We start from the raw sequence: 18,372 nt of genomic DNA on the forward strand, positions 1-18,372 counted from the left end.
CAAACATGCCACATAGGAAAAAATGTTCCCATTTAAGTGTCAGATACCCAAAAGATGAATGAACTGGCAGTAAAGGAGGATACTGTAAAATCTGACATATGAATTACAAAGGACAGCAGCACATATCCCTTCAGTTCACTGTTGAAGACTAATAATTGCTAATAAAAATACTCCTGTCTGAAAGGATAATCTGCAATATACAGAGGAATTCCTTCAATGCCGACTGCAGTAAACGCCAAGCTGAGAGCAGAGAATTGTTCTAGCCTGCTTAATTGTGTGTAAAATGTCACCACTTCATTTAACTGTGCTGGCTCTGAAGTTGTGTAATCATGCATTATGAAGCCATTAAACTATAGTGCACAAGACTATATTTAAAGGCTAAACGTGGATTGCAGAAGTTTCGGAAACACTCTCGAAAACGTAGCTTCAATTTCGAGGAGAGGCCCTCATAAAGGACTCTAAGTAATGGTGACAATTAGGGCTGCAACTAACGATTATTTTAATAATCGATTAGTTGGCCGATTATTTTTTCGATTAATCGATTAATCGGATAAAAAAAAACAATATGCAAATTTTTCGTTTATTTAAAAGAATTTAATGAACTGGATGTTAAAAAACAACTTAAAATTTACATTAACATTCTTATTTTGTTATGATGTAATAAAAAACAATATTTTCAAAGTACAAGAACCCAAACACAATATTTATGAAACAAAATAACCCCAAACATTCTGAAAAGAGGTGGACTATTACTGTTCAAGAAACTTTGCCCCAGCACTTTGCACTTTGCACCCAGCACTTTGCACCCAGCACTTTGCACCCAGCCCTGGCACTTTGCACCCAGCACTTTGCACCCAGCACTTTGCCCCAGCCCTGGCACTTTGCATCCAGCACTTTGCACCCAGCATTCAGCACTTTGCACCAGCACTTTGCACTTTGCACCCAGCCCTGGCACTTTGCACCCAGCACTTTGCACCCAGCCCTGGCACTTTGCACCCAGCACTTTGCACTGTGCCCCTGCACCCAGTCTCTAACTCTGCCCTGCACCCAGCCCTGCCCCCACATTCTGCCCTGCCCCCACACTCACACTCTGCCCTGCACCCACTCTGCCCTGCACCCACACTCACACCCTGCCCTGCATCCCCACCCCCACTCTGCCCTGCACCCAGTCTCCCACTCTGCTCTGCACCCACACTCACACCCTGCATCCCCACCCCCACTCTGCCCTGCACCCAGTCTCCTGCCCTGCACCCCCCACCCCCACTCTGCCCTGCACCCCCACCCCCACTCTGCCCTGCACCCCCACCCCCACTCTGCCCTGCACCCACACTCACGAACCGCTCTGTGCGAATGGAGCCACTCGCACAGAGCGAACCGCTCTGTGCGAATGGAGCCACTCGCACAGAGCGAACCGCTCTGTGCGAATGGAGCCACTCGCACAGAGCGAACCGCTCTGTGCGAATGGAGCCACTCGCACAGAGCGAACCGCTCTGTGCGAATGGAGCCACTCGCACAGAGCGAACCGCTCTGTGCGAATGGAGCCACTCGCACAGAGCGAACCGCTCTGTGCGAGTGGAGCCACTCGCACAGAGCGAACCGCTCTGTGCGAGTGGCTCTGTGCGATCCGTGCACATAGACATGAAGAATACTTACCTCCGGAACGCGTCACATCCGTCACGTAGCTAAAAGAAGGCGGAGACTGCAGAGCGTGTAGCAGAAGCGGGGAACGCTCGCGGAGGTAAGTAAAAGGAGCCGAGTGCTCCAACAACGAATTGATCACTCGATTAATCGATAACGGAAATCGTTATCGATGATTTCCGTTATCGATTATTATCGATTTTATCGATTCGTTGTTTCAGCTCTAGTGACAATGATGTGTCTCTCAAACGGACCATTTATATCTTTAGTGGAATCGCCGGGTGTACAAATGATAGTGACAAGCCTGGCAGGGTTCAGTACACCCGGTCAGGAGTGAAGTGCATTCGTGGCTCTTAAAATCAAGGTGTACTAATGGAAGTCAACCAGAAAAGACACCCTTAAAAGAGGATCTTTCACCTGAAAATATTTCAGAGGCTTCTGAATGCTTTTTGTGACAGGCCCCATACATTTCAAGAAAGCCATATCGCCTATCAGGTCTGTCACTTTTTGTAGCTGCTTGGAAACCCACAAACCATAGTGAGTCCTTGGCCCTGTTCACATAACCTTATACCTATACCATACATGATTAAAATCCCAAAAGGGTCCAAATGTGCAGGTCTCTTAAGGGGTCCTCTACCAGTAGATGTATTTGACTTCCTTGAAAGGGACCACTCAGTGATACTAACATGCTATCGGGGAAACCGTTGAGGCCTGGGGCAAAGTTGACCCAAATCACTGACGACCTGGACTTGGTGGAAACCGGTCTGGTTATGGAGAGCCCCCTCGCCCTTTAGATAAAATTGGCCATGTCCTCTGACACACATTTACTGATGGGTTATTAGAGCTCTGAGAGCCACCATCATTTATGGTCAAAGGCATAATGTAAGGAAGTTTTACTTTACTGAGAGGGTGGTAGATGAAATAAATAGCCTCCTGTCAGAGGTGGTAGAGGTTAATGCAGTGAAGGAACTTAAACATGCATGGGACAGTCATATGGCTATCCTCCTCACCCGTTGTCTCTGTTAATTTGTTGTCAATTTGTTATGTTACATACTACTTATGTCCTGTCTACCCATTGTACAGCGCTACGGAATTTGATGGCGCTATATAAAACAATAAATAATAATAATATAAAATAAGGCCACTCACCAACAGGGAGACTAAATTGGCTGAATGTCTACCTTCTGACAGTTTCCTGCTGTGGGACAAGGAGCGGCGTATACTTCACAAAAGCTTAATTTGGATGCCAACTTTTCTCTAAATTGCACTTTTTTCTGAATAAGGTTTGAATAAAGTTAAACTGTAAATGTAACTTGTAAATTTCAAGTCTTCTCATTGGCTAGCATCTAACTGTCAATCACTAGGAAAAATACAGTACTGTGCAAAAGATTTAGGCAGGTATATAAAGTATGTTAATAGTTTATTTTTTATAATTTATCAAAATCCAAGCGAGTGAAGAGAAGAAAAACCTAAATCAAATCAGTATTTGGTGTGACCGCCCTTTGCCTTCAAAACAGCATCAGTTCTTCTAGGTACACAAAGGCAGGGATTTTGTAAGCATATAGTTAGATGTATGACTAAACAATTATACCAAACATGTGCTAACGATCATCAATTTAATATGTAGGATGTAGGATGAAACACAATCATTAACTGGAACAGAATTTCAAGGCAGACAGTGGTTTACAGATGTTCTGTCCAAAGTACAAAACTGGCAATGGACTGGTATTCCTGGCCAAGGAAACAATGCAGCAGATGAAAGTCACATCATGCTTACTTCTCTACGCAATCAGCCCAGTATTGGCAGAAAACAGTGGGAGCCATCTACTGTCTAGAGAAGTCAGGTCAGAAGTGGTCTTCATGGAAGACTTGCAGCCAGAAGTCATACCTCTGAAGTGGAAACAAGGCCCAGTGACTCAACTATTCACTAAAATACAGGAACTGGGGTGCAGATAAATGGCAGCAGGTGCTCTGGACTGATGACTCAACATTTTAAATATGTTGCTGTAGAAAGCAGTTTGTTTGCTAAAGGGCTGGACAGCGGTACAAGAATGAGTGTTTGCAGGCAGCAGTGCCGCATGATTGAGGTTCCTACAACTCTATGCTACGCAGTGTGAGACACAATTTCTGCAAATGGAGTTGGTTATTGGGTCAGAATGAATGGCCTCCTCAATGCTGTGAAGTACAGGCAGATACTTATCCATCATGCAATAACATCAGGGAACCTCAGGGGCATCTGACTGCCCTCAAATTTATTATATAGCATCATAACAACTCCAAACATACAGCCAACGAAATTAAAAACTACTAAGTGATGGAATCTCAACATCGAGTCTGTGATGATATGAAGAGACAGAGGCTACCTATATCCACAGAAGGACTATGGTTACTTCTCCAAGATATTTGGAACAACCTACCTTCCGAATTCCTTTAAAAAAAAAAAAAGTGTGCACGCGTACCTAAAATAATTGATGCCGGTTTGATGGCAAAGGGTGGTCACGTGAAACATTGATTAGATTTACATTTTTTCTTCAGTTCACTCACTTCGCATTTTGTTAAATGATAAACTATTAATATGTCTTTTTTTGGAAAACATTTTTACTTTACAGGATTTTCTCACACCTGCCTAAAACAATCTTTTGCACAGTACGGTATACTAATTCAGAATGCTATTGGGTCACTCCAGTGAATAGCAACCAATTAAACAATAACACGCAATGTTCACTTATGACCTCAAAGGAACAGGTATTTCTGGTCAATAATAGTTTTTCTGCAATTACATGTAAAATGACCAATTGCAGGTGGGGTTTGGTTTTCTAAACAAAAACCGTTTTAAAAGGCACAGTTTCTTTATAACTCTGACACAGGGTCTCAAATGGCTCAATCTCTAGAGTTGTTACACACAATTTAGTTTAGTGCCACCGCGTACTCCAAACTGCAGCCATCATATGCAGTTTATGATATGATAGATGAGTCCTGTCTCATATATCATGTTTTCTGCATCTGTTGCTTTTTCCCACACCCCAACTCTTTGCATGGATTTCAAATATCCACACTAAAAACACTCTTGTTGGAGAATTATTTGGCTCATCGTAAAAGTAATGTTTAATTATGGGACTATCGGCCTTATGAAAGGGGCACTTTCTTACAACACAATATCCCCCCCCCCATCTCCCTGTACATAGCAGTGTGGTTCCACGCCAAATACTTAGCAAGGCACGTGGACACCTATTTAGCTTTTCTACCGGGCTAACATGCAAGTAGCACGGACTGTTTGACGCAGAGTTCAATCATAAAGACAAGGCAAGAATGCACTGGAAGAACGCCCCATTTCTGAGTGACAGAAGTCACATAGCAGCCAGCAAGAAGTTTACCAGCCATGAAGCTCTGCTTGCTCTCGTGGCATTTAGAGGGAGATCAGCTAAAAATCTGGGTATTACTTGCCCCCTTAAATGTGGATAAAGCTCACATTCTTACGAGTAAGTGAATTACTTCTATCTTGACACAGCGCACACAATATGTTTTACAAACGTGTTTTCAAGAATCGCTGGGAAGTATATCGGCCAAAAAAAAATTTGAAAGAAAAATTGATATTGTGAAAAAAAAAAGAAGGTATTTATGCTCATCTGTACCCGGTGTGCGAAAAGAAAGAGCAGAAGAGCACAGTGACAGCTTTCTAGCTATAAATCCATCTTCTCATTGCAGGATAAAGAGTGAGGATATGCATAAATAGTTTTATTGTATCCCAGCACAGTCGGTAGCAGGTCTATGAGAAACACAAGGAGCTTGAAGTGGAAGGGATGCTGTGATGGCATAAAGAAGGCTGCTGCAGAGAAAGTGTGAATAATTATACACTGCTACAGGCTAGCCAAGCCAGGGCAGCGCTGTGATTAAGAGAGGCGGTGGGAGGAAAGGGGGAAAAGGCAAAGACAAAACTTTGGGAAAATGGCTTGTATTATGCAGGTGAAGGAAAGACTGCACAATCTTCTTGGTAGAGCGATCCGTTATCATTAATGGACCCGTGTCACTGGAACACTACCTTGTTAGGGAGACGAGTCATCATAACTTCATCAGGGGTTCCTTCCACTTACAGAAGGGATCCCTGGACTCTACAAATACTTTGAGGAAATCTTTACTCGTGTGGCACCGTTCCTCGATTAAAAATGTGCATAGAAGTGAACTACCGGAGCTGCAGGGGACGGGTTCCTCTGTGGACTGGCTTTGCATGCCACTGATTCAATTCATGTAATCGATGGGAATGCTTGTGTGCATGCGCACAGTGTGCAACACTTGCCGAGCTGACTGACAGTAACTAAACCAAAAGGGAAAGGATCAAAAATACTTGCAAGGAGTACATCACAAAAATTTAAAAAGGACCACCCAGCTATCATATGCTTTAAAGTGGGATGTTGCTGAATGTTTTTTTTTTCCTGACAGGTGCAGCTAAACTGTGAAGGAATTCATAAGCAAAATCAAAAGGACCATCCAAATTTTTATAATTTCATTAGCTGTGCAGAGTTCATAATAAGCATAACTGGGGGGGGGTTCCATTTTTATTTTATGAATATTGTTTTATAGCTGGCATAGAAAGTGATGAAAATGCTTGCATCCCAACATGTAAAAATGATGTAAGGCAGTTTTTGTCCTTAAGGAGTTATCACTGAAGGTGGCAGGAGTACGATGATCAGGTGTAACTGGGGGGCAGCTTAAAATGTTGGAATTCAATAGTTGAGATATTTCCCCAAAACAAAGTGGAAACATAAAACATTTTTATCATTGTCTAAAGTAATTTCTCACCCATTTGCTTTGTAATCTGATTACTAGTTGTTATTTACTGCAGTTTAAAACGAACAATGTCAACAACCACAACAAGGCAATTATTCTTCCAGTGATTTGATCATAAATGTTTTTACACTGGGAGATAATAAAACAAAACAAAACAAAAAACATTTTTGCTTCATTGAAATTCCTTACCCCTCCCTTGGGATCTGAATGAAGACCACCTCCCGCATGTCCATGCCAACATGTCCTTATGCTTGTTAATGGCCATCCTGAGAGAACCTGTAATGCAATAGAATTGATTATATAAAATTAAAAAAACATCTATTGTATTGATGATGGTAAAACTGTGCATTCTTAGGATAATGGTCTTCATAATTTCACCAACCAAATCATTTACACCACAGATCGTATCCCTGTCGTATTCCCCATTTAGGCACCATGTTCCTTGGTAACAAAAATGGAGTACAATTTGGTAACGACAGAGTTCTGGATTCCCTGCCTCTGCGTAATCAAACATCAGTATAAGCTGAAGGAAGATACAACGGGATCCAGGGATGAAGGTAGCTGTGACGGGTTAATCGGTACCGTCTGTAATAATTATTGTTTGTGATACCTGCATTTCCCAGTATATGTTGTGATTATGGTGTGTGCTTTTGTTCCCCTTGTTTGCTACCCTGTCCAGGTGCCACATGTCCTGCCCCCTCCCTCCTTACACAGACTACAGTAGAGACCCCCTACTGTGCTGAGTGCTAATGCTCAGTCATATGCAAAGGAGGGCAGGATGTAATTCCCTTGTGTCTATTGGACGCAATTCCCTTGTGTCTATTGGACGCAATTCCCTTGTGTCTATTGGACGCAATTCCCTTGTGTCTATTGGACGCAATTCCCTTGTGTGTCTATTGGACGTAACTCAAACCCTTGTACTGTTTAAATGCCCCTTTGTTCCCAAATAAAGAGAGTTCCTGTTTTACCTCACTACGAGTCCTGTCTTGTTATTGAGGTAAGCCTCGGTGCTGCCCTTATTAGGGCGGTAGGGTGCTGTATTGCTATACTTCAGTATACTACAGTACGGCCGAGGTTCCTGAAGAGCTGTGTTCTCTGCCATGATCGCGTATTGTCCTTTTCAGGACGATAGCCACCCTGTGTAGCTCAGTTTCGGCTAGCCACAGACAGTGAAGGGGTTAATCTCTGGTGCCCCGGTGGCCATGGGGCGAAGGAAGCAACGTTCGGCGGGCGTACCCAGTCGGGGTACAGGTCGGTCCCGTCACATTGGTGGCAGCGGTGGGATGCTTCCTCAGTACAGAGACAGCCCAACCACTACTGGGACTAACAGGCTTGCTGACCAAGGAGGTACAGCCACATCGGCGGCAGCTATGGCAGAAGAACTGAGCCGGTGTCGGGAACAGGCAACGAAGAAGTTCCGCAACAGATTACAGAGGAGGATGGCATTCTACGGAGCCACTCCATCTGCAGAAACAGTCTGTAGGACGGTAATGGAAATGGATCGGCAGTTCAAGGTGGACCTGGATCTACAGAGGAATGCTTCACGAGGAGCTGATGAGTATAAGTGGGAAGCTCCGTTATGGGACTTTGAGACTCGAGTTAAGGTCGCCCTGACGATACAGGGAGGGCCGATTCCAGAGGAAGTACGGCTGGAATGGAGAGCCCTGATTCGGCTAGAGCTGTGGGAAGATGCCATGGAAAACTGGTACAACTGCAGAAGTAAGAACCTGCCTACCCCAGAACAACGCTTCGGGGAGCTGTTTAAGCTGCGGCGTCGCCGGATGAGATGGCAGCCCACCGAGGAGGAAGTAGCCACACTGGAGAAGTTGGTGGCGAAGGAGCTCGAGCTCGGGGACCTATACCGAGCATTATATTGGGCTGCAGCCCAGCAGGAGTGGGGGTCCGGAAATCACTATTCTCCGGAAGGTGAGGACCTCTATGTCCCTGGCTTAGATTGGGAAGCTTTTGAAGCAGAAGACGACTTTGGTAGTTCGGAGAGCTATAGGTTCTGGGACCTGTACAAGGACCGCGAGGAAATGCTGCCGCTTTCCCAAGAACTGACCCTGGCAGCTGACTTAGAAGGGCTAGTCTACAGGGAATGGTGCCTGGAGATGGAATACTTAGGGCTGCTGGAAGGCGGCCTTTGCATGACACGGGAGTCGATGGATCCTGCAGTTCCAGCTGAAGCACTGACAACAGGGCAGAGGGACGCTGTTCTCTGCCCAGCACCATGCGCCCCTCCTACTCCGGCTGAAATGCTGGCAGCGGGGCAGAGTGCCGCTGCCCTCTGCCTGCCCCACGGTGAAGGGTCCCCGCCTGCTAGCAGGGACCCACCAGGGCAGAGCAACGCGATCCTCTGCCCAGCACCGCAAAATGCCAGACCGGCAGTAGAGCCGGCCACAGGGCAGAGTGCTTTTGGCCTCTGCTCATCCCCCAGCACGGTGTCCCGGCCGGCTAAAGAGGACCAACCAGCACAAGCGCTGGCACCTGTAGAGAGCATCGCTGACATCTGTCCTGCATCAGCAATCCTCGCTCAGGCTGAAGCACCGGCAATAGGGCAGAATGCTGCTGGTGTCTACCTGTCCCACAGCGAAGGGTCCCCACCTGCTAGCAGGGACCCACCATCGGAAGAGCTGGCCACAGGGCAGAGTGACGCTGTCCGCTGCCCAGCACTGTTCCCCACACCAGCAGAAGCGCTGGCAACTGGGCAGAAAGTTGCTGACCTCTGCCCTGCCTCGCCTACATCCCCATCATCTGGATTTCCCCAACAGCCGTCACCAATCATGGGAGGAAGGACAACTGGCGTTCCTCCCCAGCGGCTGACAGATATCCAGGGAGATGCGGCAGCCGGCCCATCTTCCCAGCGGCAGAAGGAGCACCAGGGAGGGGGTGCAGGTGGCATTCCTCCCCAGCGGCTGAGTGAGGACACGGGAGATGGCGCAGCTGGTCAGTCTCCCCAGCGGCAGCTCACAGACCCGGGAGCGGAGGAACCGGTCCTCGCTCCCCAGCGGCTGATCCCAATGATGGGAGCTGAGGGTATTGTCCCTCCTCCCCAGCGGCTGGCAGATATCCCGGGAGTTGCGGCAGCCGGCCCATCCCCCCAGCGGCAGAAGGAGCACCAGGGAGGTGGTGCAGGCAGCATTCCTCCCCAGCGGCTGAGTGAGGACCTGGGAGATGGCACAGCTGTTCAGTCTCCCCAGCGGCAGCTCACAGACCCGGGAGCGGAGGAACCGGTCCTCGCTCCCCAGCGGCTGATCCCAATGATGGGAGCTGAAGGTATCGTCCCTCCTCCCCAGCGGCTGGCAGATATCCCGGGAGATGCGGCAGCCGGCCCATCTCCCCAGCGGCAGAAGGAGCACCAGGAAGGGGGTGCAGGTGGCACTCTTCCCCAGCGGCTGAGTGAGGACCCGGGAGATGGCGCAGCTGGTCAGTCTCCCCAGCGGCAGCTCACAGACCCGGGAGCGGAGGAACCGGTCCTCGCTCCCCAGCGGCTGATCCCAATGATGGGAGCTGAAGGTATCGTCCCTCCTCCCCAGCGGCTGGCAGATATCCCGGGAGATGCGGCAGCCGGCCCATCTCCCCAGCGGCAGAAGGAGCACCAGGGAGGGGGTGCAGGCGGCATTCCTCCCCAGCGGCTGAGTGAGGACCCGGGAGATGGCGGAGCTGGTCAGTCTCCCCAGAAGCAGCTCACAGACCCGGGAGCGGAAGAACCGGTCTGCGCTCCCCAGTGGCTGATTCCAGTGATGGGAGCTGAGGGTATCGTCCCTCCTCCCCAGCGGCTGGCAGATATCCTGGGAGATGCGGCAGCCGGCCCATCTCCCCAGCGGCAGAAGAAGAGCCAGGGAGGGGGTGCAGGCGGCATCCCTCCCCAGCGGCTGATTGCATACTCGGGAGATGGCACAGCCAGCCAGTCTCCCCAGCAACAGCCCACTATCCCGGGAGCAGAGGAACCTGCCCTCCCTCCTCAGCAGCAGATGGTAGCAAGGGACACCGTTCCCTCCCCCCAGCTGCAGGCCGGACCCGAAGATCCCTTAGCCCCAGCAGAAGTGCTGGCAACAGGGCAGAGCACCTCTGGTCTCTGCCCAGCACCTACAACAGGGATCCAGGGAGATAAGGCAGTCGGCTCATCTCCCCAGCGGCAGAGGGAGCAACAGGGAGGGGGTGCAGGCGGCATCCCTCCCCAGAGGCTGGGTACCCTCCAGGGAGAAGGGGCAGTCGGCACTTCTCTCCAGCGATTGGTATACGCACCGGGAGAGGCAGACGTTGGCCGGGTAAGCGCTACCTTTGTAGGAGCAATCGAGCTAGGGGACTGTCACAGAGGCCTCCATGCCATGGGTTTCTGGAGGGGCCTGAGTGCCAGCCTTCTCCCTACAGACTATGGGCCCGGGTGCAGAGCGCCACACTCCAAAGAATGGGCAGCAGAGACAACCTAATGCCCACCTATCTTTCCCGGACAGCCCCAAGCCGACCCGTTAGGGGTCTAGCCGGGTCTGCCGGACTATGGGGGGGAGATGTGACGGGTTAATCGGTACCGTCTGTAATAATTATTGTTTGTGATACCTGCATTTCCCAGTATATGTTGTGATTATGGTGTGTGCTTTTGTTCCCCTTGTTTGCTACCCTGTCCAGGTGCCACATGTCCTGCCCCCTCCCTCCTTACACAGACTACAGTAGAGACCCCCTACTGTGCTGAGTGCTAATGCTCAGTCATATGCAAAGGAGGGCAGGATGTAATTCCCTTGTGTCTATTGGACGCAATTCCCTTGTGTCTATTGGACGCAATTCCCTTGTGTCTATTGGACGCAATTCCCTTGTGTCTATTGGACGCAATTCCCTTGTGTGTCTATTGGACGTAACTCAAACCCTTGTACTGTTTAAATGCCCCTTTGTTCCCAAATAAAGAGAGTTCCTGTTTTACCTCACTACGAGTCCTGTCTTGTTATTGAGGTAAGCCTCGGTGCTGCCCTTATTAGGGCGGTAGGGTGCTGTATTGCTATACTTCAGTATACTACAGTACGGCCGAGGTTCCTGAAGAGCTGTGTTCTCTGCCATGATCGCGTATTGTCCTTTTCAGGACGATAGCCACCCTGTGTAGCTCAGTTTCGGCTAGCCACAGACAGTGAAGGGGTTAATCTCTGGTGCCCCGGTGGCCATGGGGCGAAGGAAGCAACGTTCGGCGGGCGTACCCAGTCGGGGTACAGGTCGGTCCCGTCACATTTGTGACGGGTTAATCGGTACCGTCTGTAATAATTATTACAGACGGTACCGATTAACCTGTCACAGTAGCTTTATAGCTTGTGGACAATACCAATGCATCAATCTCCAGTTCAGACACAGCTTACAAAAAAGAGCTACGGGGAAATCACTAGGTGTTCATTGAATGATTTTTATTATTATGAACTATTTTTGTCAGTGTAGATATAATTCTAACTGCACTGTGAATAGGCAGGATTTCAGGCAGGCAGTCAACACATCCAACAGTACGAGGTTCAAGGATGTAAACAAATGCTGGAAAGCATTAATTTACTGATGAATAAAAACGGTCATCAAGCCCAGTGCCTGATTGCGAATGATAGGAGTTGGAGTCTACCAAATCCTGGAGTGTGCATATTGTCAGAAGCTGTTTGATGCTTCTTATTCCCATAGACTAGGATAGGAATGTTGATTTACATTATCCCTACATTAGTATACAAGTTCATTGTTTCAGCTGCAGGCAGAAGGGAATTATTCATTCATTCGTCTTTGCACATAAAATAAGACATTATGCAAAAGGATGCAGAATATGCAGGGTAAATTGGAGAATGCTCTGAGGGCGTTATTTATCCGCTCTCTAGCAGGCATCATAAAATGAAGCTATTAATACCTTTGCAGCGTCTAACAAGTGCCTTGAATTGTCTTTCCCCAAAATATGCCACGGAGTCTGCCTTGGGAGAGTGTGTAGAACCTGAGGAAGAAACCAAGGTCACGTTAAGAGAGAAAAAGTATATTAGCTGTTCAAACACTAGTCCTTTTCCCTTTTGCTTTTATATCTTGCGACCCCCAGGAGGAAAACCACATAGAGTATGCAGCTGAAATGGCACCAGAAGAACACAGGCAGCAGGTGTAAAGCAAATTAAAAAGCAAACATTAAAAATGCAAAATGACAAAAGTGCCTTTATGCCATTATGGCTTCCTCGTCTCCAGACACTTCCAATCTTTTAAATTCTCTACCTCAGAACCACCTGACATTTATCAGAACTTTGCTCCCTGATGTTCACCTTTACATACTTTGCAAGACTACAACAATGACTTGAACATAGTCAAGAACCAGCACCAAGTGCCTTCTGGAAGCCAGGGAAAAGAGGAAAACACATGCCTATTGTATACTATGATTTAACAGAATCACTGCCATTTGTTGCAGTGACATTTGAGTAAAACAACAAAATAAATCAATAATATTTGTTTGTGCCTCTATTTAGTATACATCCGTTATTTTTTCATTCTTGATCTCTTCTGGACTCTTATGTCCTAAAAGTATTATCCATTTTGAGTAAAATTCACTGAATTATGCCTGTTCGTGTTCTGCTGCACAGTGCAAGAATGTTTAAATGCTACCAGCACCCATACTTAAAAACATATACACCGATCAGCCATAACATTATGACTACCTGCCTATTGTCCTTAATGAGTTATTGCTGAAGGTGGCAGGAGCATGATGATCAGGTGTAGCTGGGGGCAGTTGAAAATGTTGGAACTCAATAGTTGAGATATTTCCCCAAAATTGGAAACACAAAACAATTGTTTTTCATTGTCCCCCTTTTGCCGCCAAAACAGCCCTGCCCCATCGAGGCATGTACTCCACTAGACCGCTGAAGGTATGCTGTGGTATCTGCCACCAAGACGTCAGCGGCAGATCCTTTAAGTCCTGTAAGGTGCGAGGTGGGGCCTCCATGGATGCATCCTGGTGCCATGTGTGCTCCAGGTAAGTGACGCACACATACCTGGCCATCAACGTAATGTAAAAGAAAATGTAATTCATCAAATTCCAGCATTACATTTTTCCTCAATTTGTGCTACAGAAGCTTGTCTGTTGGGTTTGACCAAATGGGGCAGCCACCCTGTCGCCGGTTCACCGCTTGAGCGGAAGTTGTCTACGCGAATCGCGTAGAGCTCTACATGCTGCCCAGACTAAGCACCGGGGGACTCAGATGCACCGGTAAATTGAGGGGGCATAACACAGGAGGATCCAGGTCCCTGCTGCTGAGAATTCTGGATTCCCAATGTGATAAGTAAAAAAATATATATATTTATATAATATATATATATATACACACACACACCGTATGTATCGGTGTATAACACGCACTTATTTTCTGAAAATTCGGGGCTGCGTGATGTCACTGAAACACTGCGAGCTTTCCGGCATGTAGTAATGTGTCAGAGCAAAGCACCGGCACTTTGCTCTGACACACTGTGTGCCGCACCACAGAGGTGGCAAGTTATATGCAGTGTTATATGCCGATCCGGGTAATACGCCGATAAATACGGTATATACACACACATATATATATATAATAGAAAAAAATTACAAATAATAATGCAGTGATATCACCATCAGGGGAACTATCCAGTTTCAACAAAATGTAAAAACACCAAACGAAAACATCCAAAAATATAAAAACTAATTGTTTTTAAAAAGTTTGCTTTATGAGCAAGTGCCAAAATAAGCTCTGTCTCTTCCCAAAAATCCTGGCACGGAAAGAGTTTAAAAAAATAGCATTTGAAATACCCTGGGGTGTCTACTTTAAAAATATGTATGTCCCAAATAGGACTATCCAGATGGAAATGTGCACCTCCCAAATGTGCATATTTAGTCCCCAAACAACCAGACAATCCATGGGAGGTAACACATATTGGGGTGTTGTATTAAAGTAACCTATACCAGGAGCTGTAAAAACATGTACCTGAAGGAAAAAGCACAAAATAAATTACTATCATAAACTTTGACAAAGCCAGTATTTTACCAGCCTTTGAAATACCATGGTGTGTCTTGTATTCAAAATTACATGGTTTGTCTGGGTAAATTGAATTGGCTGGCTTCAAAGATTTTCCAAATAGGACATGGGGACAGGATAACCAGATTTGAGAAAACAATGGTTTTGAAATAGCAAAACACTACTTGTGCTTATCGCCCTATAACTTGCAAAAAAAAATAAAAAAATTGGGTATTTCTTTTGTACATGAGTAAATGTACATATGTACAATGTCACCATATTTTATACTTGATTTTCAGAGTAAATTATATGATGTGATCAAAATAACATCTAAAGAAAGCCCTTCTTGACCTGAAAAAAAGCAATATATAACTTGTGTGGGTTCAGTAAATGGGAAAGAAGAACATTACAGCTAAACATGAGCACTGCGGAAATATTAAAACAGCCATTGTCACAAAGGGGTTAAAATGGTTAATGTTTTGATCATCAAATAGGGACTTTTCAATAGTGAAAATGGACATTTTGACTTTCACAATGTGATAAAAAGACAGGCACATTTACTATTATTCAAACTATACAAGCGGATTTAAACCACTGACACTGGCATATATTGGCACTGTGCGGCTAATTGCTTTGTTCCTTTACTGTTCGAAATGTATCATTCTGAAACTACTTTGAAAACACAGAGAGCCCCTTTTTCCGGAAGTTATATATTACGGTTTTGTACTTACGGTGATCATTAGAACACACATGTAATGTCATGCAATGGACAGGGAGATAAGGGGTTATGGCGTTTCCTAGATAATGCTGTATTTGTTGAGTAGCAGATGCCTCCGTAAGACTTCATATGCATTACACAATATGCACAAGACCAACAAGAGTTCCACACCAGTCTCTGGTGCCGTCGCATACATACACTATATATATATATATATATATATATATATATATATATATATATATATATATTATACAAAACAAAGCATGCGTATTGTAAACATCCAGAACCATTGACCTCTTATTCTTCCATTGCTCTATGTTAATGCTCTAAGCATTATGATAACATGTACTGATGCTTTATGTCCTGTATTGGTAGATCACTGACAGCTGCCAATAGTTCTGAAATTGTCAGGACCTGCAAACCAAGAGCATATCCTGGCTATCCCGGCAGAGGTCCGGTGTCCGTTCTCTGATCCTTTTATTTCATTAGATTTGTCACTGACACATAAAAAAGCATGACTGCCTCTTTAAAAAAGACTTAAGCATCAGCTATAAGTATAAGTTAAGTGTTTTGACATCGACAGCCCTGTACTATGTATAGTTTATAATCTCTACATACTGCTGAGGGACAGATGTCTGGGCTGGCTGCTTGACACTTGCTGGATCTACTGGTGTCAGGTTTTAAGGGCCGATCTGGCAAACCTGCCTGCTACCAGCACATGTGATCAGTCAACTGCGCTGGAGGCAAACTCACCTGCGTACGGAAGTGTGTCCTATCAAGGCTTCCGTGGGGCTTCAGATCCACTGACATTAACATGTCACTTTCTGCCTGCCGCATATATAACCCCCCATGCCCCCTAGGTCATTGCTCTATGGCATGCTTGGAAGCCTTTCCCATTTGCATTACTCTTACTTGTTCCAATGACTTTCTTATGTCCGGACTTTTGTTTCCCTTTTCCCCTCTTATATTTCACCCCCTCACCTGGCCGTGCGCCCCTCTTGCCCGGTTTCTTGTTGTTTTGTACTCCCGGTCCGGTGAATACCAGCAGCTGAGCGACCGTCTACACTGCAATAAAACCGCCGGCTTCTTTCGTGACAGGCTGTGAACCATGAGCAGCGCCATGTCCGAGACTGCAGCGCCGGCTGGGAAGGTCCTCCAACACGAGAGAGAGGATTACCGAAAGTCGCCAGACTCTATGGTACTGACAGGAAGGAGGACTCCTGCACGTGGGTCTCATCATGTGAGCTTTGGGTGACATAAAATGTTATAATCTAGGGTAAAAAAATGTCATTTTCTTCTTCAATGATTGGATTATACAAAATATAGACTATTAAACGCAAAATGTATTATAAAAAGGTCAGCCACACATTATTAAAAAATATATTTTGAGGATTCTAGTAATAATGTTACAAATTGAGGATGACAGAAAATAACACCATACATACCAGGTTCATAAGCATCTCAGCTATTTGGAAAATCAAGAAAATACAATACGCTTCAAATAATCTCTTTGGTAACATGTGCTCTGAGAAAACGTATTAACCCCTTCCTTACGGAGCCTGCTTTGTACCCAAAAATGTAGAGCTTTTTTGTGTGTTTTTGATATATTTAGCTATACTTTTTTATTGTTGCTGCACCTATATACACCGTACATCATTTTCCATATATAACTTTGTAGCAATTACCAATACAGAGTCATGCTCACACATTTACCCATACAGAGTCATGCTAGCACATATACACCAGTGTATACACATTTACTCAGAGATTCATGCTTGCACATATACACATTCGTGCTCACACATACACATTCATGCTCACACATACACATTCGTGCTCACACATACACATTCGTGCTCACATGCATTTATAACTACACAAACATTTACCCATTCATAGTCACACATACATATAGACATCCATATTCACACACACTTACACATATACCCTCGTGCTCATACAGAAACATTTACACACCCATACTCACACTGGACTGTCCCTTTTTGAACAAAAAGTCCAAAGGGCCAGTCTGACCTGGACCTGCCCTTTATGAACAATGTTGGACCAGCTCAGGGAGGCAGGAATGCGGCAGGGTCCTTTAACAGTAAAAACATGGAAGTGTTTTTATGTGAGCTTAAATGTATATGTGTGTTAGTATGAAAGTGTGTGTGTAAATGTGTAAGCCAGTGTATATGTTAGTAACCAGGGTGGGGGACACATGGGTCCACTTTCCTTTAACTCAGGTGTGAGGAAGTCCCCTTGCGCTGGGAACCTTTGCGTAGTGGTGTGGCTGGAGTGCCCCTATAAATGTCCTGAGCAGTGGGGAGTAGAAACATCTGCAGAGATTGGGACCGAATGCTTCACGTTCACAGACCACTCATTATCAATGCATTTATGTCAAAGCTATCCTATAGTCCATTCCCTCTATCCCACTACAGCCACGCATCCCTAGCCCTGCAAAGACAATCAAACATGGGGCCAACTGACTATATGACCTAATGAGAATTATCCTATTGTCTACTGCCTAAAAGTATTTTAAATTCATGGGAGTGGTAGTATGCTTTTTGCTTTGGGCTAATCACCAATATAAGTGAATCTCAATAAAAAAAAAACATGTCTATGTGCTGGTACTAACAAGAGCAAGAAGGGAGACTTGGCTTCTTCCTTTTCACTGCTAAATTTTGTATGCTCCTACAGTCTCCGTTTCAGTGAGACAGTTCAGGTTTTCAGGCACCGTTCCTCTTTTATAGATAGCAAGGATCATGGGCTGGTTGGGGCCACGGAGAACCGAAATGTTGGGGGTTACTTTACTTCACAGTCAGTGTTAGTGTAGCCGTGAATTAATATAACTGAAAACATCAATTTCTGAGTCAAAGAACAAATGTAATTAATCAATCAGTTGATTTTAAAGCCATGGAAAATGAGTGTATTTCACTCTGTATTATGAGTATTGCATCATGTTCTTTGATCCATAAAATGGTAAAGACCAATTTATAGAATGCATGCTGTGCTGCAACAGTGGCATGTGCAGATATCTTATAAAGATAAAGAGATGATTACATTGTTGGGTTAGACATATATATAAAATCAGTCAGACATATTAGAAAGTTGAGATCCAGTAGAAGTGTATTAATTGGATGCAGAATAAAACGTAATGCTATGAGATTACTTAGGTCAACGGAGGTTCGTTGTGGCCATTCGCTAATCGTTTTGCGTATTGCATTAGCAGTTCCTTTCTCCAGTCCTCACGTTGTC

General features: G+C 45.5%; 1 protein-coding gene across 1 annotated transcript in view; it reads right to left on the reverse strand.

The window, feature by feature from the left end:
* Positions 1-16,290, reverse strand: part of ABCB7 (ATP binding cassette subfamily B member 7) — a 56,727-nt gene extending 40,437 nt beyond the window's left edge. Inside the window, exons 1-3 of the mRNA XM_053474003.1 lie at positions 16,099-16,290; positions 12,287-12,367; positions 6,613-6,699 (exon numbers count right to left, since the gene is read on the reverse strand). Of these exons, the coding sequence (XP_053329978.1) occupies positions 6,613-6,699; positions 12,287-12,367; positions 16,099-16,239 (309 nt within the window). The 5' untranslated portion in view covers positions 16,240-16,290. The remainder of the gene's footprint in view (positions 1-6,612; positions 6,700-12,286; positions 12,368-16,098) is intronic.
* Positions 16,291-18,372: the final 2,082 nt, after the last annotated feature.

Source organism: Spea bombifrons, chromosome 8 (assembly GCF_027358695.1).
Source record: "Spea bombifrons isolate aSpeBom1 chromosome 8, aSpeBom1.2.pri, whole genome shotgun sequence".
Classification (NCBI taxonomy): Eukaryota; Metazoa; Chordata; class Amphibia; order Anura; family Pelobatidae; genus Spea; species Spea bombifrons.